We start from the raw sequence: 24,361 nt of genomic DNA, 5'->3' as shown, positions 1-24,361 counted from the left end.
CAACTAAATCTCGTAATCAATAATGATGACATTTAGCAAGTTGCGGTGACTAAACTGCTTGGAGTAACCCTGGATTGTAAACTGTCATGTTCAAAACATATTGATATAACAGTAGCTAAGATGGGGCTGAAGTCTGTCCATAATAAAGGCCTGCTCTGCCTTCTGCCCTGCTCTGCAACTATCAACATGGCAGGTCCTACAGGCCTAGTTTTGTCGCACCTGGACTACTGTTCAGTAGTGTGGTGAGGTGCCACATAGAGGAACTTGGGAAATTGCAGTTGGCTCAGAACAGGGCAGCACGTCTGACCCTTAAAAGTACACGGAGAGCTAACATTAAATGATATGCATGTCAATTTCTCGTGGCTCAAAGTGGAAGAGAGACTGACTTCATCACTACTTGTTTTTGTAAGAAGTGTTGACAAGCTGAATGTACCGAGCTGTCTGTACTTGCACACAGCTCGAATACCCATGCATACCCCACAAGACATGCCACCAGAGGTCTCTTCACAATCCCAAAGTCAAGAACAGACTACGGGAGGCACACAGTACTTCATAGAGCCATGACTACACGGAACTCTATTCCACATCAGGTAACTGATCCAAGCAGTGAATCAAATAAATGTTTTCTTCATTGGTATAAATACACCTTATGGAACAGCAGGGAATGTGAAGAGACGCACACAAAAGGAACAGACACGCGCAAAACACACACAAGCACACACACTCTACACACATTGTAATATTGTTGTATGGTGGTATTATACATTGTATTGTAGATATGTGGTGGTGTAATAATGTTATATGACGTACTGTTTTGTCTTTTGTTTTATATGTAATGTAAGTGTATTAATGTGTTTGGACTATAGGTCGACCGATTAATCGGCATGGCCGATTAATTAGGGCCAATTTCAAGTTTTCATAACAATCGGTAATCGCCATTTTTGGACGCCGATTATGGCCGATTACATTGCACTCCATCAGGAGACTGCATGGCAGGCTGACCACCTGTTACACGAGTGCAGCAAAGAGCCAAGGTAAGGTGCTAGCTAGCATTAAACTTATCTTATAAAAAAACAATCAATCTTAACATAATCACTAGTTAACTACACATGGTTGATGATGTTACTAGTTTATCTAGCTTGTCCTGCATTGCATATAATCAATGCGTTGCCTGTTAATTTATCATCGACTCACAGCCTACTTTGCCAAATGGGTGATTTAACAAGCACATTCGCGAAAAAAGCACTGTCGTTGCACCAATGTGTACCGATCCATAAACATCAATGCCTTTCTTAAAATCAATACACAAGTATATATATTTTTTAATCTGCATATTTAGTTAACCTGTTGGGGCTAGGGGGCAGTATTTGCACGGCCGGATAAAAAACGTACCCGATTTAAACTGGTTACTACTCTTGCCCAGAAACGAGAATATGCATATAATTAGTAGATTTGGATAGAAAACACCCTAAAGTTTCTAAAACTGTTTGAATGGTGTCTGTGAGTATAACAGAACTCATATGGCAGGCCAAAACCTGAGAAGATTCCATACAGGAAGTGCCCTGTCTGACAATTTGTTGTCCTTCTGTTGCATCTCTATCGAAAATACAGCATCTGTGCTGTAACATGACATTTTCTAAGGCTTCCATTGGCTCTCTAAAGCAGCCAGAAAGTGGAATGGGGTGTCTGCTGTCTCTGGGCAAAGACCAGCAGCAGAGTTTGTAAGTGGTCAGCCTGGGGACAGTGAGACTGAGATGCGCGTGCACGAGACTACTCCATTTTGTTCTGTCAGCCTTTGAATGAATACAACGCTGCCCGGTTGGAATATTATCGCTATTTTACGAGAAAAATAGCATAAACAGCGTTTGACATGCTTCTAAGTACGGTAATGAAATATTTTGAAATTATTTGTCACGAAATGCGCTCGCGCATTACCCTTCGGATAGGGACCTGAACGCACTAACAAAACGGAGGTATTTGGATATAACTATGGATTATTTGGAACCAAAACAACATTTGTTGTTGAAGTAGAAGTCCTGGGAGTGCATTCTGACGAAGAACAGCAAAGGTAATCCAATTTTTGTAATAGTAATTCTAAGTTTAGTGAGCCCCAAACTAGGTGGGTGTCAAAATAGCTAGCCGTGATGGCGTTTGCATAAAGGAGTTCTGTATCTATAATTCTTAAAATAATTGTTATGTATTTTGTCAACGTTTATCATGAGTAATTTAGTAAATTCACCGGAGGTTTTCGGTGGGTATGCTAGTTCTGAACATCACATGCTAATGTAAAAATCTGTTTTTTGATATAAATATGAACTTGATTGAACAAAACATGCATGTATTGTATAACATAATGTCCTAGGAGTGTCATCTGATGAAGATCATCAAAGGTTAGTGCTGCATTTAGCTGTGGTTTTGGCTTTTGTGACATATATGCTTGCTTTGAAAATGGCTGTGTGATTATTTTTGGCAGGGTACTCTCCTGACATAATCTAATGTTTTGCTTTTGCTGTAAAGCTTTTTTGAAATCGGACAATGTGGTTAGATTAACGAGAGTCTTGTCTTTAAAATGGTGTAAAATAGTAATATGTTTGAGAAATTGAAGTTATAGCATTTTTGAGGTATTTGTATTTCACGCCACGCGATTCCACTGGCTGTTGACTAGGGTGGGACGTTGCCCATAGAAGTTAATATTGCCTGCTAACATGAATTTCTTTTAACTAGGGAAATTGTGTCACTTCTCTTGCGTTCTGTGCAAGCAGAGTCAGGGTATATGCAGCCGTTTGGGCCTCCTGGCTCGTTGTGAACTGTGTGAAGACCATTTCTTTCTAACAAAGACCGTAATTAATTTGCCAGAATTGTACATATTTATGACATTACATTGAAGGTTGTGCAATGTAACAGCAATATTTAGACTTAGGGATGCCACCCGTTAGATAAAATACAGAACGGTTCCGTATTTTGCTGAAAGAATAAACGTTTTGTTTTCGAAATGATAGTTTCCGGATTTGACCATATTAATGACCTAAGGCTCGTATTTCTGTGTGTTTATTATATTATAATTAAGTCTATGATTTGATATTTGATAGCGCAGTCTGACTGAACGGTGGTAGGCAGCAGCAGGCTCGTAAGCATTCATTCAAACAGCACTTTCCTGCATTTGCCAGCAGCTCTTCGCTGTGCTCCAAGCATTGCGCTGTTTATGACTTCAAGCCCATCAACTCCCAAGATTAGGCTGGTGATACTATAGTGCCTATAAGAACATCCAATAGTCAAAGGTATATTAAATACAAATGGTATAGAGAGAAATAGTCCTATAATTCCTATAATAACTACAACCTAAAACTTCTTAACTGGGAATATTGAAGAGTCATGTTAAAAGGAAGCACCAGCTTTCATATGTTCTCATCTTCTAAGCAAGGAACTTAAACGTTAGCTTTTTTACATGGCATATATTGCACTTTTACTTTCTTCTCCAACACTGTGTTTTGCATTATTTAAACCAAATTGAACATGTTTCATTATGTATTTGAGACTAAACTTATTTTATTTATGTATTATACTAAGTTAAAATAAAAGTGTTCATTCAGTATTGTTGTAATTGTCATTATTACAAATATATTGAATTTTTTATAAAATGTTATTTATTTATTTTTTTTAACAAAACTCGGCCGATTAATCGGTATCGGCGTTGAAAAATCATAATCGGTCAACCTCTAGTTTGGACCCCAGGAAAAGTAGCTGCTGCCTTGGAAGCAACTAATCCCCAATAAATACAAAAAATACAAACATTGCTAGCTATTTCTGACTAACTTTGCTAGCTATTTCTGACTAACTTTGCTAGCTCATGGCAACATTGCCACCTGTCCGAAGTAAACTTGATGACATCATAATGATGCCAATGTTTTTTTCTACAGATTGTCCTTTAGCAGTCGTCTTATTTCCAGGCCACTATAGTGTAATTTTGACAAAAGAGTCATTAGTCGGACTCGCTGCGACATCTCTAGAACGTTGAGAACAAATGGCAACAACGCGACCGAGTGACGGATATGCAACCCATGAATTATTTATTGGTTTTTACTTTCCTAAAATAATAATTTACCACCTCACGGTTCAGCTGTCGGAGCTTTGAGCCTAAGCCTAGCCCTAGAAAGACAGAGAGAAAGACAGAGATATGCCAGCGCCATGTATGATTCCGACACCAACATTCTGTATCCTTGTCAGATAGACAACTGCGCCACTCAGGAGCCTATGGCACTGCATCTCAGTGCTAGAGGCGTCACTACAGACCCTGGTTTGATTCCAGGCTGTATCACAACCGGCCGTGATTGGGAGTCCTATAGGGCAGTGCATAATTGGCCCAGCATCGTCCGGGCTAGGGTTTGGCCGGGGTATTCCTAAATGACTTGCCAAGTTAAATAAAAGTAATAAAAGGCTACTACTGCTATACAGATAAACAGTTGAAGTCAGAAGTCAGAAGAGCCTTCCCTGTGGCTCAGTTGGTAGAGCATGGTGTGTGCAACACCAGGGTTGTGGGTTTGATTCCCACGGGGGGCCAGTACAAAAAAAATGCATGAAATGAAATGTATGCATTCACTACTGTAAGTCGCTCTGGATAAGAGCGTCTGCTAAATGACTAAAATGTAAAAGTTTACAAATACCTTAGCCAAATACATTTAAACTCAGTTTTTCACAATTCCTGACATTTAATCCTAGTAAAAATTCCCTGTCTTAGGTCAGTTAGGATCACCACTTTATTTTAAGAATGTGAAATGTCAGAATAATAGTAGAGAGAATGATTTATTTCAGCTTTTATTTATTTCATCACATTCCCAGTGTGTCAGAAGTTTACATACACTCAATAAGTATTTGGTAGCATTGCCTTTAAATTGTTTAACTTGGTGGTTGATAAACTAGTTTTAATGACTCCAACATAAGTATATGTAAACTTCCGACATCAACTGTAGGTGTACAGAAGGGGGCTAATTTGTTCATTTTTGCAAAAAATATTTTCTAGCGAATGGCGAGTTGCACACAGTCCATTTGGCTGCTCCAACGTTCTTCTCATATTTTTCCCTAAAACATGTTCCCACCTCCGGCTTCTCTTCCTCCTCTGATTTTAATTTGCCATCAACAGAAGAGTCTCTCTCTCTCAATGGAATTACATCATGGGTTCCTGATCTGTACTACACAGAAATGCATAATTCTGGATATGATGAATGTCATTCTCCTCATGTTTCACAAGTTTGGACATCACAGAGCAGCAGAGCATAGTAGAGTACATTGCGGTACTATACAGTACAGTAGAGTACAGTGCAGTAGAGTACAGTAAGTTACAGTAGAGTATAGTTCATTACAATATACTGTACTCTACTTTTCTTTACAGTACTGTGCTATCCAAACTTGTGTAACTTACATCTATAATAGTTTCAGATTTGGTCCAGTCAGGTCACTGTGTGCACGTTAATATCAAGGCCAGGGTGGACTGACCAAATGTCAACTAAACTGAACAAAAATATAAAACGCAAAGTGTTGGTCCCATGTTCCATGAGCTGAAATAAAAGATCCCAGTCATTTTCCATATGCACAAAAAGCTTATTTCTCTCAAATTTTCTGCACACATTTTTTTACATCCCTGTTAGTGAGCATTTTTCCTTTGCCAATATATTCCATCCACTTGATAGGTGTGGCATATCAAGACGCTGATTAAACAACATTGAATTGATTAAACATTACACAGGTGCACCTTGTGCTGGGAACAATAAAAAGCCACTCTAAAATGTACAGTTTTGTCACACTGCCACAAATGTCTCAAGTTGAGGGAGCATGCAATTGGAATGCTGACCTCAGGAATGTCCACCAGAGCTGTTGTCAGAGAATTTAACATGAATTTCTCTACCATAAGCCGCCTCCAACTGCAGACCACGTATATGGCATTGTGTGGGCGAGCGGTTTGCTGATGTCAACGTTGTGAACCCCATGGTGGCGGTGGGGTTATGGTATGGGCAAGCATAAGCTACGGACAATAAACAAAATAGCATTTTATCAATGGCAATTTGAATGCACAGAAATACCGTGACAAGATCCTGAGGCCCATTGTGAAGTCCATTTTTTTTTAAGGTATCTGTGACCAACACATCCATAACTGTATCCAGTCACGTGAAATCCTTATATTAGGGCCTAATGAATATGTTCAATTGACTGATTTCCTCATATGAACTTACTCAGTCAAATCTTTGAAATTGTTGCATGTTGCATTTAGATTTTTGTTCAGTATACTATTCAATGTCCATGGATGTCCGGTGTCGGTCGGTGCTCAGTGGGTGAGGATGCTGGTTACAGTAATTGGAAAGGGAGGGGGCTCATGAGTAGGCGTCAGTAAGAGCTGAGAGAGGCGACATTAACTGGAGAATGAGAGAGAAAGGCAGAGCAGGAGACACTCTTGATTTAACCACCAGACAACAGAAATAAAACAGTTATGAGCTGAACATAACAGTATGCTGGTGGAAGGGAGGAACGTAGCAGGTGACATTAACTGGAGAGAGTGAGGGGTTGTTCAGACTGTGTTAACACTCATGGTTTGACCACCAGATGAAAGAAAGAGATATAAAACAGTTATGAGCTGAACATAACAGTATGCTGGTGGAAGGGAGGACAGTACCAGGTGACATTAACTGGAGAGAGTGAGGGGTTGTTCAGACTGTGTTAACACTCATGGTTTGACCACCAGATGAAAGAAAGAGATATAAAACAGTTATGAGCTGAACATAACAGTATGCTGGTGGAAGGGAGGACAGTACCAGGTGACATTAACTGGAGAGAGTGAGGGGTTGTTCAGACTGTGTTAACACTCATGGTTTGACCACCAGATGAAAGAAAGAGATATAAAACAGTTATGAGCTGAACATAACAGTATGCTGGTGGAAGGGAGAACAGTACCAGGTGACCCAACTGTGGTTCATGACTATTATGATTTCCCATTGAAGCCAAATCAGTTGCAGTAATTCCATTAAGGATTTTTGGGTAATTCCATTATTAGTTTTAATCACTTAATAATTGATATCAGTAAAATCACTACAACTAATTGGTAGGTCTACCATTACTTGTTACTGTGAACTTTCATTATGCTCTCTCATGAGGAAGACAAAAAAAAAGACAGCTGAGGCACAAGGCAATATTTCTTAAACTTACATAAGGTAAACAGTTTCTCCAAAACTAAATATAAGTGTTGATATTAGTTGGCAGGGGTCTTTACGTCAACATTGTGTTTTTATGTATTTCTGATACCTTTTAAGACTTTTTCTGATGTTTTCTAAGACCCCTTTTTCATCTGTTTATCCAGAAATCAAAAATGCTAAAATTATGCACATTTTCAGGGATGGAACATTTTTGAAAAATGTATCTATGCCTTCATTTCACAAAAATAGACTTTTAGCTTTCATTTGACATGCTGCTGTGAACTTCACATGTTGGTGCTCATGGATCATTTTCAGAGGAAATGCCCACAACCAACTTAACAGGAGGAAAGGAGGAGGAGAGAAGGAAAAAGGAGAGGGGGAAGAGGAAGAGAGAGAGAGCGAGAGGCTGGTTTAATTTGTAAGGCATGCCATTCGTTTTTCCCTTCTCACCAAGCATTATAATACTATTGCATTGTGAACTGTGAACAATGGCAGGATGCTGTTTTCAAAAAATAAAATGTTTAATTTTGTGCAAAGATGGGGGGGGCGCAGCTTGATGTATTACATTTGGACAAAGTATTCTCTATCTTGGATGTACAAACAGTCACAAGCATTGTCCACACACACAGACAAAGCCGGCAGCTAGCACAACAAACTCAAGCTATAGACGCCATCATCTTTTTGCCAAATGTACGTTCTGCATACCAAGGAAGCCTCTCAGAGAAGGAGAGGGTCCAGGCTTTGTTTCAAAGAGGGGGTGAGGGGGTAAACCTCCTCCTGGCATCACTAATGCACCCCTGTCACTATTGACACATGCATTATGCCAGGGTAACCTAAGAGGAACCCTTTGGCTCCCCCAGCCCCTTAAGGCGGGCCCTCAGCCTGGCATTTGTGCCCCAGGCATGAGTCTTGTTCTGGGCCAGAGCACTGAGTGATAGATAGTGTATTGTTCTCTAGGACCTGGGCTGTCTTGAGCATAGCTGAGTTGAGGGGATGTTTTTGCATTCCTCGACACGACTCCCCCTGTGTTCATGATTCGAGGTGCTTCCTCTCCGTGGCAACAGCACCAGCATTGGTGTGAATCTGAGTTTGACTAGTGAGTGAGTGACAGAGCGACCACCAGTCACACACACACACACACACACACACACACACCTTCGGAAAGTATTCAGACCCCTTGACTTTTTCTACATTTTGTTGTGTTACAACCTTATTCTAAAATGGATTTAAAAAATCTAACAAATCCTCAGAAATCTACACCCAATACCGCATAATGACAAAGCAAAAACAGGTTTTTAGAAATTTTTGCAAATGTATAAAAATATTAAGAACAGAAATACCTCCACATAAGTATTTAGACCCTTTGCTCTGAGACTCAAAATGGAGCTCAGATGCATCCTGTTTCCATTGATCATCCTTGAGATCGTCCTACAACTTGATTGGAGTCCACCTGTGGTAAATTCAATTGACACAGACCTCTAGCCTTTTTCCATATTTTGTTACGTTACAGTCTTATTCTAAAATTGATTATATCCCCCCCATCAATCTACACACACACACACACACACACTTTACCCTATAATGACAAAGCAAAAACAGATTTAAAAAGGACATTTTTGCTAATTTATAAAAAACTAAAAACTGAAATATCACATTTACATAAGTATTCAGACCATTTACTCAGTACTTTGTTGAAGCACCTTTGGCAGCAACTACAGCTTCAATTCTTCTTGGGTATGAAGCTACAAGTTTGGCACACCTGTATTTGGGGAGTTAATCTCATTCTGCTCAGCAGATCCTCTCAAGCTCTGTCAGGTTGGATGGGGAGCGTTGCTGCACAGCTATTTTCAGGTCTCTCCATAGATGTTTGATCGGGATCAAGTCCGGGCTCTGGCTGGGCCACTCAAGGACATTTCAGAGACTTGTCCCAAAGCCACTCCTGTGTTGTCTTGGGTGTGTGCTTAGGGCCATTGTCCTGTTGCCCCAGTCTGAGGTACTGAGTGCTCTGAAGCAGGTTTTTAATCAAGGATCTCTCTGTACATTCTCTGTTCATATTTCCCTCGATCCTGACTAGTCTCCCAGTCCCTGCCACAGAAAAACATCCCCACAGCATGATGCTGCCACCACCATGCTTCACCGTAGGGATGGAGCCAGGTTTCCTCCAGACGTAACGCTTGGCATTCAGGCCAAAGAGTTCAATCTTGGTTTCATCAGACCAGAGAATCTTGTTTCTCAAGGTCTGAAAGTCCTTTAGGTGCCTTTTTGGCACCTTTTACTGAGAAGTGGCTTCTGTCTGGCCACTCTACCATAAAGGCTTGTTTGGTGGAGGATTGCGTCCTTCTGGAAGGTTCTCCCATCTCCACAGAGGAACTCTGGAGCTCTGTCAGAGTGACCAAGGCCCTCCTCCCCCGATTGCTCAGTTTGGCTGGGCGGCCAGCTCTAGGAAGAGTCTTGGTGGTTCCAAACTTCTTCCATTTAAGAATGATGGAGGCCACTGTGTTCTTGGGGACCTTCAAATGCTGCAGAAATGTGTTGGTACCCTTCCCCAGATCTGTGCCTCAATACAATCCTGTCTCTGAGCTCTACGGACAATTCAACTGTGGGACCTTTTATAGACAGGTGTGTGCCTTTCCAAATCATGTACAATCAATGTAATTTACCAAAGGTGGACTCCAAGATGTAGAAACATCACAGATGATCAATGGAAACAGGATGCACCTGAGCTAAATTGTGTATGAACTTATGTAAATAAGGTATCCGTTATTTATTTTTAATACATTTGCAAAATGTTCTACAAAACTGTTTTATCTTTGACCTTATAGGGTATTGTGTGTAGATTGAAGGAAAAAAATGTTTAATCAATTTTAGAATAAGGCTGTAATGTAACAAAATGTGGAAAAATTGAAGGTGTCTGAATATGTTTGTGTGTTTGTATATATGTTTTATAGCTACTATTTTTATTATTGTCGCTGTTGTCTTCATAATTTTTGTATATCACTTCGCTTTGCCAACATTGACCTTGTCATTCATGCCATTAAAGCACATTGAATTGAGATCGAGACAGCGATATCCATATAGGATATAGGGCCTAAGCCTGTATGCTCATGCACAGACACGCTTAAATAAATCATCTGGAAAAACACATTGGTGGTTTATAGTCATGTAATCTCTGCCAAACCACATTAAACATTTAACAGTGCTCTCATGCCCGAAATAGTGCATGTCTGAGAACAGTGCAGGTATGCGCCAGGTCTCAACAAAAAACTGCTGGAGCACAATTGCATTGACTGTTGCAGATAGATTACAAGCAGTCACACAACTCGTAAATGACTCCAGCAAAATAACTTCTACACCGCAAAGCTGGGAATAAACTACATCCCTGGTAATTGAAGTTATTTTGCACCAGCTCCACAGCCTCATAGGCCCAGCCGGACCGAACTGGTACAGATCAAAGAGAGATTGGGTCCTCCCTGCCTTGACATTCCCACTGATTGGACAATGTAGGATTGGTGAAAGCAATAGGTTGGTAACCTTGCTCTCACTCATCCAATCACTTCTAGATAATTTATAACCTCCAGGAAAGCAGGGTACATTTTGTAAGTATTGGAACGAGGCCCATGTCTCTCTGCTCCACAGGCCCTGCCACATGCTCCTGGAGGCTAACTGGACTGGGAGAGAGTAGGCGGAGGGCTGGGACTGGGAGAGAGTAGGCAGAGGGCTGGGACTGGGAGAGAGTAGGCAGAGGGCTGGGACTGGGAGAGAGTAGGCAGAGGGCTGGGACTGGGAGAGAGTAGGCAGAGGGCTGGGACTGGGAGAGAGTAGGCAGAGGGCTGGGACTGGGAGAGAGTAGGCAGAGGGCTGGGACTGGGAGAGAGTAGGCAGAGGGCTGGGACTGGGAGAGAGTAGGCAGAGGGCTGGGACTGGGAGAGAGTAGGCAGAGGGCTGGGACTGGGAGAGAGTAGGCAGAGGGCTGGGACTGGGAGAGAGTAGGCAGAGGGCTGGGACTGGGAGAGAGTAGGCAGAGGGCTGGGACTGGGAGAGAGTAGGCAGAGGGCTGGGACTGGGAGAGAGTAGGCAGAGGGCTGGGACTGGGAGAGAGTAGGCAGAGGGCTGGGACTGGGAGAGAGTAGGCAGAGGGCTGGGACTGGGAGAGAGTAGGCAGAGGGCTGGGACTGGGAGAGAGTAGGCAGAGGGCTGGGACTGGGAGAGAGTAGGCAGAGGGCTGGGACTGGGAGAGAGTAGGCGGAGGGCTGGGACTGGGAGAGAGTAGGCAGAGGGCTGGGACTGGGAGAGAGTAGGCAGAGGGCTGGGACTGGGAGAGAGTAGGCAGAGGGCTGGGACTGGGAGAGAGTAGGCAGAGGGCTGGGACTGGGAGAGAGTAGGCAGAGGGCTGGGACTGGGAGAGAGTAGGCAGAGGGCTGGGACTGGGAGAGAGTAGGCAGAGGGCTGGGACTGGGAGAGAGTAGGCAGAGGGCTGGGACTGGGAGAGAGTAGGCAGAGGGCTGGGACTGGGAGAGAGTAGGCGGAGGGCTGGGACTGGGAGAGAGTAGGCAGAGGGCTGGGACTGGGAGAGAGTAGGCAGAGGGCTGGGACTGGGAGAGAGTAGGCAGAGGGCTGGGACTGGGAGAGAGTAGGCAGAGGGCTGGGACTGGGAGAGAGTAGGCAGAGGGCTGGGACTGGGAGAGAGTAGGCAGAGGGCTGGGACTGGGAGAGAGTGGTGGAGGGCTGGGACTGAGTAGGCAGAGGGCTGGGGCTGGGACTGAGTAGGCAGAGGGCTGGGACTGGGAGAGAGTAGGCAGAGGGCTGGGACTGGGAGAGAGTAGGCAGAGGGCTGGGACTGGGAGAGAGTAGGCAGAGGGCTGGGACTGGGAGAGAGTAGGCAGAGGGCTGGGACTGGGAGAGAGTAGGCAGAGGGCTGGGACTGGGAGAGAGTAGGCAGAGGGCTGGGACTGGGAGAGAGTAGGCAGAGGGCTGGGACTGGGAGAGAGTAGGCAGAGGGACTGGGAGAGAGTGGGCAGAGGGACTGGGAGAGAGTGGGCGGCTGCCTGGGACTGGGAGAGAGTGTGCGGAGAGCTGGGTGTGGGTGTGTCCATCACATGATCCAACCACTTCCTAAACCAAAGTATAGCTGCTGGTGGCCATGGTGGTTGGGTGGGTAGTGTCAGAAATTACATTGTAGGGCTGAGTTTGAACTCTTAGCGTTCCATTTCTCTCTCTATCACTCCCACTATCCATACATGGGTGTCTCTCTGTGGCAGCAAAACAGCATGGACAGAATAGCGTGCAGTGAGTTTAGTGTTTTGTGCGGGGCAATTGAAAAAGCAGATTTCAACTCCCACAGAGAGTGAAGCAGAGGAGCTGGACAGAAGGGAATATACTATGCGCGCATGCACACACACACAGAAAAACAGACAGGCTGCCATACGTGTTGATTCAGCATTAGCCCCCATTCTCTCAGGGTCTGGTAGTCAGATGGAGATCCATCCATCATGAACCCCAGAGACAGAGTAACCAGGAAGACACACAGGAATACTACTATACTGGAACTACAGTAGCAGATGTGGACACACCCCTCCAGGAACACTCACAGGGGGAAAGAAAGACATATATGCAAGAGTTCTCAGAGTGAGTGGGTCCAAACCAAGTCCACAGCAATTATATATATATATATTATTTTTTTTAATTCTCCCCAATTTCGTGATATCCAAATTGGTAGTTACAGTCTCGTCCCATCGCTGCAATTCCTGTATGGACTCTGGAGAGGCGAAGGTCGAGAGCCATGCGTCCTCTGAAACACGACCCTGCCAAGCCGCACTGCTTCTTGACACACTGTTCGCTTAACCCAGAAGCCCCAATGTGTTGGAGGAAACACTGCAGCTAGCTACCGAAGTCAGCATGCATGAGCCCGGCCTGCCACAAGGAGTCACTAGAGCGCGATGGGACAAGGACATCCCAGCCGGCCAAACCCTCCCCTAACCCGGACGACACTGGGCCAATTGTCAAGTGTGCAAAGCTGCTATCAAGGCTAAGGGTGGCTACTTTGAAGAATCCCAAATATAAAATAGATTTTTGTTTGTTTAACACTTTTTTGGTTACTACATGATTCCATGTGTGTTATTTCATCGTTTTGATGTCTTCACTATTATTCTACAATGTAAAAAATTAAAACCTGGGATATATATATATATATATATATATATATATATATATATATATATATATATATATATATATATACACCTACACTATACACACACACACACACACACACACCCCCGTTCAAAAGTTTGGGGTCACTTAGAAATGTCCTTGTTTTTGAAAGAAAAGCACATTTTTTTGTCCATTAAAATAACATCAAATTGATCAGAAATACAGTGTAGACATTAATAATGTTGTAAATGACTATTGTAGCTGGAAACGGCAGATTTTTTATGGAATATCTACATAGGCGTACAGAGGCCCATTATCAGCAAACATCACTCCTGTGTTCCAATGGCACGTTGTGTTAGCTAATCCGAGTTTATCATTTTAAAAGGCTAATTGATCATTAGAAAACCCTTTTGCAATTATGTTAGCACAGCTGAAAACTGTTGTGCTACTTAAAGAAGCAATAAAACTGGCCTTCTTTAGACTAGTTGAGTATCTGGAGCATCAGCATTTGTGGGTTCGATTACAGGCTCAAAATGGCCAGAAACAAATAACTTTCTTCTGAAACTCCTCAGTCTATTCTTGTTCTGTGAAATGAAGGCTATTCCATGTGAGAAATTGCCAAGAAACTGAAGATCTCGTTCAACGCTGTGTACTACTCCCTTCACAGAACAGCACAAACTGGCTCTAACCAGAATAGAAAGAGGGGGGGGGGGTCGGTGCACAACTGAGCAAGAGGACAAGTACATTAGAGTGTCTAGTTTGAGAAACAGACGCCTCACAAGTCCTCAACTGGCAGCTTCATTAAATAGTACCCGCAAAACACCAGTCTCAACGTCAACAGTGAAGAAGCGACTCCGGGATGCTGGCCTTCTAGGTAGAGTTCCTCTGTCCAGTGTCTGTGTTCTTTTGCCCATATGAATCTTTTATTTTTATTGGCTAGTCTGAGATATGGCTTTTTCTTTGCAACTGGTTTGATTCCAGGCTGTATCACAACCGGCCGTGATTGCCACAATCTATCTGCAATATTAAAGCTGATCTACACCCCCCCAAAAAATAATAACTATATCAATATTTAAAAAAACACAAACAAAATGTAAATATCATTGTGGATTTTGAAAAGAGGCGTATCCGGAAAACATGATGCTAACAGAAAGGAATGAGGTGGGTAGCTAGCTAACTGTGTGTCATTGTAGAAAACTATTTATACTGAACTAAAATAAAAACGCAACATGCAAATATTTCAATGATTTTACTGAGTTACAGTTCATATAAGGAAATCATTCAATTTAAATTAATTAATTTGGCCCTAATCAATGGATTTCACAACTGGGCAGAGGTGCAGCCATGGGTGTGTCTGGGAGAGCACAGGCCCTACCACTGGGGAGCCGGGCCCACCCACTCCGGAGGTGCACCTGTGTAATGAGCATGCTTTTTAATCAGCTTCTTGATATGCCACACCTGTCAGGTGGACGGATTATCTTGGCAAAGGAGAAATGTTCACTAACAGGGATGTAAACAAATGTGTGCACAACATTTTGAGAGAAATAAGCTTTTTGTGCGTATGGAACATTTCTGGGATCTTTTATTTCAGCTCATGATACATGGAACCAACACTTTACATGTTGTGTTTATATTTTTATTCAGTATATAAACAAAAAAATCTGATCTCTTAAAAGTTTAGTTCATTTTCGTTCTATTATCTATACAATAGGCTATCATTGATTTTTACCCAATAGGCCTGACATATTACCTCTTTCAATGAGCTTTCCATTTTGATAGGGTTATTTTACCTAAAATCCTTTAGGCCTACCTATAAAAAAAATGTAAGATAAAACTCTGCACCTCTGCCCAGCCTGGCAAGAGTGGTGGTGGTGGTGGTGCAAACAAAGACACACACATGGGTTTCTGTTCTGGAAAATGTGGCTCTGGACATTTGACCTGCAGCATTTAAATGTACCGGACCCATGTGCATTGGGTTCATAACCCATTAGGGTGTTCACCCACGCTGCTCAGAATGACAGAAATCACAAATAGATTAAGGTAATTCATATTAACAGAACATGTAAGTCAAGGATGCAACGATGTGCAGTCTTTCTTTCCTAATTCTGATGAGCACTTTGAAGATATTAAAATACCTGTCCACATTTACTTTTCCTCAGCCAACAAGTTGAGTAACGAACAGAAAAAAATCACTAGCCTATGTCAAACTACTATCCCCCACAGTAGAAAAGTTGACCTATTCTATTGGTCAGTTAGTGGAGAAAGAAATAGCCTATTCCAAGCAGACTCTGGGAAAGTTGTGGGATGACAGATCCCAAATTCATAAAACCAGTAGGCCTAGGCTTCATAATATATATTTTTTAAAGCAAATGAGTCTAATGCAACAGATCAGAACGTTTATCTTAAAATGTTGATAAACTATTTTTGCGCACAAGGCAGTAGGCTACGTGCAAATGTTTGTTCCATAATGCATTTAGCGGGAAAACACCATAAAAAGCGCACGCACATGAGAGCGGAATTTAGAAAGAGGGGAGATCTGATATGCAATAACTAGCAGGTGCTAATTTTATTTATTGGCTTTTCTATACATTTAAGACGACCAAAAGCCGGCTATTACCGGCTAACGGAAACCCCACACAGAGCCTGTATTGGGCTTCACAGGGTGAAAGGGGTTCTTTCACAACACCATGGCCTGCTTCATTGATATGCCACTGGCTGTGTCAGAGCATTAAGATCTAATGGGTGCACTGCAGTCCCACAGGGAAGGAATTGGCTGTGAGAAACTCTCAGGTATTCCAGGGTATCAATAACATGGAACACAATGGCTGAAACCCACATTATCTAACATCATTAACATGGAACACAATGGCTGAAACCCACATTAATCTTGTATGAGGAATGGAAAGCGGATTATGGAGAGAGAAGGCAAAGATTGTTTGGTTGTTGTCGGTGGAAAGTCTAAATGACAAACTGAAAAACAAAATGTGAAAATCTAAACAGTTTAGATCTTCCTCATCAACAAAATGAGCAATGCCACTGGAAATCAACCTAAGTATGCAAAACTAAAGTTAGTATTTTCCGAATGTAACATTCAACATTTAGAAGTCCACATTTTGGGGTATACTATTCTATATACACACACACACATCAAAAGTTGTGTTTTGTTTTTTATTTCAGTTTCATCCATAACACTAGAATTGCCCATAAGTAATATGCGTCAACACTGGAAGAGAAACGGGCCTATAGGGCAGGATTTATTCAGGGTGGAACGTCCCTATCAAGCAAAAACTACAGTACAGCTACAATACAGCAGAGCTACAGCTACAATACAGCAGCGCTACAATACAGCAGAGCTACAGTACAGCACAGCTACAATACAGCAGAGTTACAGTACAGCAGAGCTACAATACAGCTACAGTACAGCAGAGCTACAATACAGCTACAGTACAGCAGAGCTACAATACAGCAGAGTTACAGTACAGCAGAGCTACAGTACAGCACAGCCACAATACAGCAGAGCTACAGTACAGCTACAGTACAGCTACAGTACAGCAGAGCTACAGTACAGTACAGCACAGCTACAGTACAGTACAGCAGAGCTACAGTACAGCTACAGTACAGTACAGCAGAGCTACAGTACAGCAAGTGACAGGGTTTCTGTTAGCCAGTAATAGCTGGCTTTTGGCATCATTTATTGGTGTCTGCAATATATACTCTAATTTAATGTAATATCTTGTTCTTGTCTATAACTGTTCTGTACTTTGTTATGTATTTGTGCATTTTATGTGGACTCCAGGAAGAGTAGATGCTGCAGGTGCAGTAGCAAATGGGGATCCTAATAAACTAAACCCACTAGTAATAACTTTCCTACATGATGCCTCTCCAAAATCAGATGGTCACGAGCAGTCCAACCACATCTGCACAGACACATTCATTCATCAACTAGTACAGCATTCAACACCACTGTCCACTCCAAGTTTGTCACCATGCTTAGGACTCTGGGTCTGAACACCTCCCTCTGCAACTGGATCCTGGACTTCCTGACGGGCCGACCCCAGGTGGTGAGGGTAGGCAACATCACCTCCGCCACGCTGCCCCTTAACATAGGAGCCCCACAGGGGTGTGTGCTTAGTCCCCTCCTGTACTCTCGGTTCTCCCACGACTGCATGGCCACGCACGCCACCAACACCATCATCAAGTGTGCTGACGACATAAGGATGGTGGGCCTGATCACCGGTGACGATGAGTCAGCCTACAAGGAGGTGGTTAGTGACCTGGCAGTGTGGTGCCAGAACAACAGCCTCTCCCTCAACATCAGCAAGACCAAGGAGCTGATTGTGGACTACAGGAAACGGGGGGCCGAGCACGCCCCCATTCACATCGACGGGCCGCAGTGGAGCAGGTCGACAGCTTCAAGTTCCTCGGTGTCCAAATCACTAAAGACTTAAAATGGTCCAAACAAACACACACACACACACACACAGTCGCAAAGAAGGCGCAACAGCATTTTGACTGGCTGCATCACTGCCTGGTACGGCAATAGCACCGCCCTCGAGTGCATGGCGCTACAGAGGGTGGTGCAGACAGCCCAGTATATCACTGGCGCCGAGCTCCCTGCCATCCAGGACATCTATATCAGGCCCGGAAAATCATTAAAGACTCCAACCACCCAAGCCATAGACTGTTCTCTCTGCTTCCGCACGGCAAGCAGTACCGGTGCATCAAGTCTGACACCAACAGGCTCCTGAACAGCTTCTATCCCCAAGAATAACACTGATAAAAAGTTCACAAAATAGCTACACAGACTGAGTTAACCTTGTATCCTCATTGACCTTTTATTTTTGTCTCTATGCACACTCACAGGGCCCTAGACACACACTCACTCACTCACTCCATCTTCTGATCACTCACACATAACATGCAAATCCATTTATACTGACTCTACACCCACTCACATACAAGCTGCTGCTCCTCTGTTAATCTTACATCCTGTTGCCTAGTAACCTTACTATTCATATCTACCTGGATCAGTATCCCTGTACATTGTAAATATGGTATTGGAACTGACCCTGTATATTGTATGCTAACTTACTTATTATGGTCTTCATATGACTTATTTTTGTGTTTTCTTTTTCTTGTATTACATTGTTATTGCATTGTTGGGTTTTGCAAGAAAGTCATTTTACTGTACTGCATGTGACATTAAAACTGGAAACATGAAATAGTTTCTTGCTAGAGAGAATGTTATCTGATCTACGGAGGTTAAATAAGAGGGGATAGAAGCCTTCAGTCAGGGAACCAGGGCAAGTAGCGAATCAATACAATAATGGAGTGCGCCTCTCTAGCCATTTATTAGGTTTCCTGTGACATGAATTCTAAAAAAACACAGCACAGCGAGAGAGACAGAGAGAAGAATTCCCTGCACTATGGCACAATTAAGATTCCCTAAAGTATCCTTTTAGAATTCACAGTCTGCACTGCTACATTCACATTCACATTCTCTTGTATTTATTAAGGAACCCCATTAACTCTTCCTGGGGTACAGCAACATTAAGACAGTTACAGTGCATTCGGAAAGTATTCAGACCCCTTCACGTTTTCAACATTTTGTTACGTTACAGACTTTTTCTAAAATGGATTAAAAAAAAATCCCCCTGAATCTACACACAACACCCCATAACGACAAAGCGAAATTTTAGCAAATGTATAAAAAAATATATATTTACAGAAGTATTCATACCCTTTGCTATGAGACTCGAAATTGAACTCAGGTGCATCCTGTTTCCATTGATCATCCTTGAGATGTTTCTACAACTTGATTGGAGTCCACCCGTGGTAAATTTAATTGATTGGACATGATTTAGAAAGGCACACACACCTGTCTATATAAGGTCTCACAGTTGACAGTGCATGTCAGAGCGAAAACCAAGTCATGAGGTAGAAGGAATCGTCCGTTGAGCTCCGAGACGACAGGATTGTGCTGTGGCACAGATCTGGGGAAGGGTACCAACACATTTCTGCAGCATTGAAGGTCCCCAAGAACACAGTGGCCTCCATCATTCTTAAATGGAAGAAGTTTGGAACCACCAAGACTCTTCCTACAGCTGGCCGCCTGTCCATACTGAGCAATCAGGGGAGAAGGGCCTTGGTCAGGGAGGTGATCAAGAACCCAATGGTCACTGACAGAGCTCCAGAGTTTCTCTGTGGAGATAGGAGAACCTTCCAGAAGGACAACCATCTCTGCAGCACTTCCCCAATCAGGCCTATATGGTAGAGTGGCCAGACGGAAGCCACTCCTCAGTAAAAGGCACATGACAGTCTGCTTGGAGTTTGCCAAAAAGGCACCTAAAGGACTCTCAGACCATGAGAAAAGATTATCTGGTCTGATAAAACCAAGATTGAACTCTTTGACCTGAATTCCAAGCGTCACGTCTAAAGTGGCTTCAGGACAAGTCTCTGAATGTCCTTGAGTGGCCCAGCCAGAGCCCGGACTTGAACCAGATCGAACATCTCTGGAGAGACCTGAAAATAGCTGTGCAGTGACGCTCCCCATCCAACCTGACAGAGCTTGAGAGGATCTGCAGAGAAGAATGGGAGGAACTCCCCAAATACAGGTGTGCCAAGCTTGTAGCTTCATAACCAAGAAGACTCGAGGCTGTAACCAAAGGTGATTCAACAAAGTACTGAGCAAAGGGTCTGAATACTTATGTAAATGTTATATTTCAGTTTAATATTTTTAATACATTTGCAAAAATGTCTAAAAACCTGTTTTTACTTTGTCATTATGGGGTATTGTATGTAGATTGATGAGGGGGAAAAAACGATTTAATACATTTTAAAATAAGGCTGTAACGTAACAAAATGTGCAAAAAGTGAAGGGGTCTGAATACTTTCCAAATGCACTCAAAAAAAACGACATATTACATTTCATAACACTTTTCACAACACATGAAATGTGTTCCCTCAGGCCACTACTCTACAATACAAAATCCATGTGTACATGTGTATAGAGTGCATGTGTTACCATGTATTACCATGTGTTACCATGTGTATGCGTGTGTCATGACCACAGTAAAATTCGACGTGACCGTTGAGTCACAGTAATCTACTTTCATGCACTCTGGACATACGTTGGTTCTACCAAACTTGCTAACGATCATCAGGTCGCTAATGGCCTGGTACTCAGGGATCTATTGTCCCTCTAACCACTGACTTCAACGCAAATGCAATAGGAAATCACATCAAACACTTATCAAAACAACATCATGCTTTTAAAACTCACCTCACTGTGATGATCAATTTGATCAGGTTGAAATTGAGTGTAAAACAAGGTTGTTGTGGATGTTGTTTCAAAGCCTAACACAACGAAGTGATGATTAATTCAAAACCCCCGTTTGCATATTAGAGCTTATGCATATGCATAGGCTTATGAGCCCAAGCCCCCCCCCCCCCCCCCCCAAAAAAAAAACCTGAATTAAAATTATGATTGTGTCATTATACAATACATAGTCTACCGCATATTAAGCATTGGCAGAAAAACATAAAACAAAACTGATTGAAGATATATTTGGTACATGATTGGTCTAGCCTATACTCCAAAATGAAACAAATTCCAGTAACCACCTTTGAGTGTGGTCTGCATTATTATTCATACTGAATGGACTGGTTACCTTGTGCTATGCTCCACAATTTGTCTGGGAGAGAAAGTATAGCCCTAGGCAATGCTGTTGGTTCATGATTGTGCAGGGCGGTTTACAGAGTTAGCCTACAATTATATTTAATCTGTATGAGTTTGAATAACCTAGTAAGAGAGCATGTTTTTATATGTTCATAATGAATTGAGTGACACATTACCTTTAGTGATACAGAATATCTCACCACCGTGCGTTTCCATCTCCTCCTCTTTCCTTTATTCATTTTTACAGCGGCAGAGGGGCTGTCAGCAGTTTAGTGAAATATGTTTTGTTGAGAAAACATGTTACTATCAATGTTCCCGAACATATTTCACTTGGTTTCCCAAATTATTTACATGGTAGCTGCAGGAAAAGGGTTGGAGAGCCCATGGCATACAGAGTTTGGCCAGAATATTACCTGTCGCTTAGTGAGATCATGCTCCTCAAACAGTGGATGATGCCTGGAGTGAAATAAGTGTTGTTATATTTATTTCTCAGCTGCTCATATTAAGCACAGCTCCACCATAAAACCATAGTAGGCTACCTGTCCTGATGACAGGTATTTCTCAAATCATCAATAGCCTATAGTCCAGCATGCAGTCCATATATCTTTTGATTTCTAAGGTTTGTATCATTCACAACTGAAGTTCCCAAACAATTCAAAATCTAGCGTATAGAAACTTTTTCAAATTATCACTTTTACGCTCATATACACACACATATTTCAAATGTTGTTATTGTTAGGACAAAATTAATATTTGTGGGAACAAATTTGAGATTGTCCCATTTTTAAAGAATCCCTGAGCTCTAAAACAGCACAATTTGAACTTAGGCTCATGACAAAATGTGTAAAATAGCACGAGATTAGCTATAAAACTGAGAAAAAAAATTCTGTGCCCCATAGAAGAAATAAATGCTTGCGGGGCACCGCGAAACTGCGCTACGCCACTGGGTGAAATCATTGCGCTTTGATACATGGCGGAACGACCTGTGAAAGTAAACACAACCCCACACGCTTGTCCTCGAAAACCACATACTGAGAAGGACATCGTGGTGGTAATAAAGAAGAACCACAATTACCTGTAAAGTGTCCAAGAAAACACTTCGTCTGAATTTTCCTCGCCGTATCTCCATTTCAAGGGCTGAACACCGGGCAATCGTGGCTCTTGTTTGATTTCGGCAAAACATTGCAAACTTCTGGTGCTAATCAAAATGACCTTGCTGTTTGAAACGTCGTATTGGTAGAGCGCTAGTGTCAAGATCCTTTTCAAAGTAGCTTATCCAGGTGCGCAGCTACTGCAACATTTATCGAAAGGACACAATTACGTCAACTCACTCTTACAATTATTTCTCAACCGCGAAGAACAAACTATTCATATATTAACGTTTACAGACTCCTTCCGTTCCAGCATCTTTCCTAGACTGCTATAAATTCCCCGGTGTGCCCACTATTGTGTGACACCCCTGTGGTGCGCGACGTAACTTTTCCACTATCCCAGTTCAGACCTGTACGGGCGGTGTCTTGCTTAGCGCTGTGTGTAGGCAGTGATTTGGCTTTGTACTGCTGCTGGCTGGTTGGTTGGTTGGTTGGTAGGCTATGATTGTGTAGAGCCGGGCACGGTACGGTTGGAGGGAGGGACTGCAACTGAACTAACACCCGAGGAACGACAGAGGCCTGTTTCTTCTGGTTAAATGACAAAGCAGATCACCTCCACTCGGCATTGCTAGGGCACAGTGAATGGGGACAACCTGCCTGCCTACTGACTGTACAGCCTAGCTACTGTAGAAAAATGACATCAGTCTACTGTTGGTGCTGCTACTGATTCTGGTAACAGATTATTCATAGGCAAAAGAGAAGACAAGTAAGATGAGGGGGGTACATTCAGGTAGGTGTCATGGACCAGATGGGGCAAATAGGTTTCTGTCTGGATAGGTGTGTCTACACAGGGTTCTCCAATCCTGTTCCTGGAGAGCTACCCTCCTGTAGGTTTTTGCTCCAACCCCGATTCAATTTATCAACCAGCTAATTATTAGAATCAGGTGCCGATAGATTAGGATTGGAGCGAAAACCTACAGGAAGGTAGCTCTCTAGAAACAGGTTTGGGGCAAAAAGCTACAGGATGGTAGCTCTCCAGGAACAGGGTTGGGGCAAAATCCTACAGGACGGTAGCTCTCCAGGAACAGGGTTGGAGCGAAAACCTACAGGACGGTAGCTCTCCAGGAACAGGGTTGAAGCGAAAACCTACAGGACGGTAGATCTCCAGGAACAGGGTTGGAGCGAAAACCTACAGGACGGTAGATCTCCAGGAACAGGGTTAGAGAGCCCTGGACTCTACTGTGTTGCTCATATCATATATAGACAGACAGGAAAGCATGAGGATGCAGGATGTGTGTTTTGGGTATCAACTATAATTGAAAAAGATAATGGATGGCTCTTGAAGAGAGTGAATATGACATATAAAGTTTTATACCTAAACTAATGGAGCATCCAAATAATTCCTCTGCGTGGGTAAGGTAGGTAGGGGTGACAGAGATCATGACTGTAGGGGCACCAGCCTGGGTTCCATGGTTGAGAGGCCACAGGGGGCTGGTGGGCAAGGCGCTATGTTTAATTTACAACCACCTGTAATGGCCCATAAAGATTAAGGAATGTGTATCAGAAACCCTCCCTGCACCAAATCATATGGACTGTACTAGGCCTGCTGAGACTGGAATCTGAAAGGTCAAAGGTTGTCTGTCTAGGATAGGTCTTGCTGAAGACTTATTGCTGGTATTAGCTACTCGGTCCTCATTCTTCTAATGGTCTCAATCCAGAGAATCAGTTAATTTTACTAAATTGAGTTTTCAGCCATGAGGGTTTAAAGTTTCTAATGTGTAATAGAATGTGAAGATGGCTGTGTGCCTCAATTTTCATTTGAAAGGGGGGAGGGGCAGTTTAGTCTTGCCAAAGCTGTAAATGTCAGACCTGGCTGCCCTCTCGGACGCAAACTGCCTGCAGTGTCCTGACCAGCCCTCTGAACTAGGCATGCCATATGCCTGAAGGGCCATCATCACAACACTATCAACAAGGCAGGTCCTACAGGCCCTGGTTTTGTCGCACCTAGACTACTGTTCAGTAGTGTGGTCAGGTGCCACGAAGAGGGACTTGGGAAAATTGCAGTTGGCTCAGAACAGGGCAGCACGGCAGGCCCTTAAAAGTACACAGAGAGCTAACATTAATGACATGCGTGTCAATCTCTCGTGGCTCAAAGTGGAAGAGAGATTGACTTCATCATTACATGTTTTTGTAAGAGGTGTTGATAAGCTGAATGTACCGAGCTGTCTGTTTAAACTACTAGCACACAGCTCGGACACCCATGC

At 42.9% G+C, this 24,361-nt stretch overlaps 1 protein-coding gene across 6 annotated transcripts in view; it reads right to left on the bottom strand.

Moving 5' to 3' along the window:
• Positions 1-22,701, bottom strand: part of rtkna (rhotekin a) — a 118,183-nt gene extending 95,482 nt beyond the window's left edge. For 2 of the 6 annotated variants that reach the window (XM_014172451.3, XM_014172448.3), the window contains exon 1: positions 22,082-22,697. In XM_014172451.3, coding sequence (XP_014027926.2) covers positions 22,082-22,189 — 108 coding nt within the window. In that variant the 5' untranslated portion in view covers positions 22,190-22,697. Of the gene's footprint in view, positions 1-22,081 lie in introns of all 6 variants that reach the window. The other 4 variants (XM_082968686.1, XM_082968685.1, XM_014172447.3 and 1 more) reach the window with 4 other exon arrangements.
• Between the last annotated feature and the right edge of the window lie 1,660 nt (positions 22,702-24,361).

Source organism: Salmo salar, chromosome 24 (genome assembly GCF_965601325.2).
Source record: "Salmo salar chromosome 24, fSalSal1, whole genome shotgun sequence".
NCBI lineage: Eukaryota > Metazoa > Chordata > Actinopteri > Salmoniformes > Salmonidae > Salmo > Salmo salar.
The sequence above is the reverse complement of the archived record's forward strand: the minus strand, read 5'-3'. Positions and strand labels throughout refer to the sequence as shown.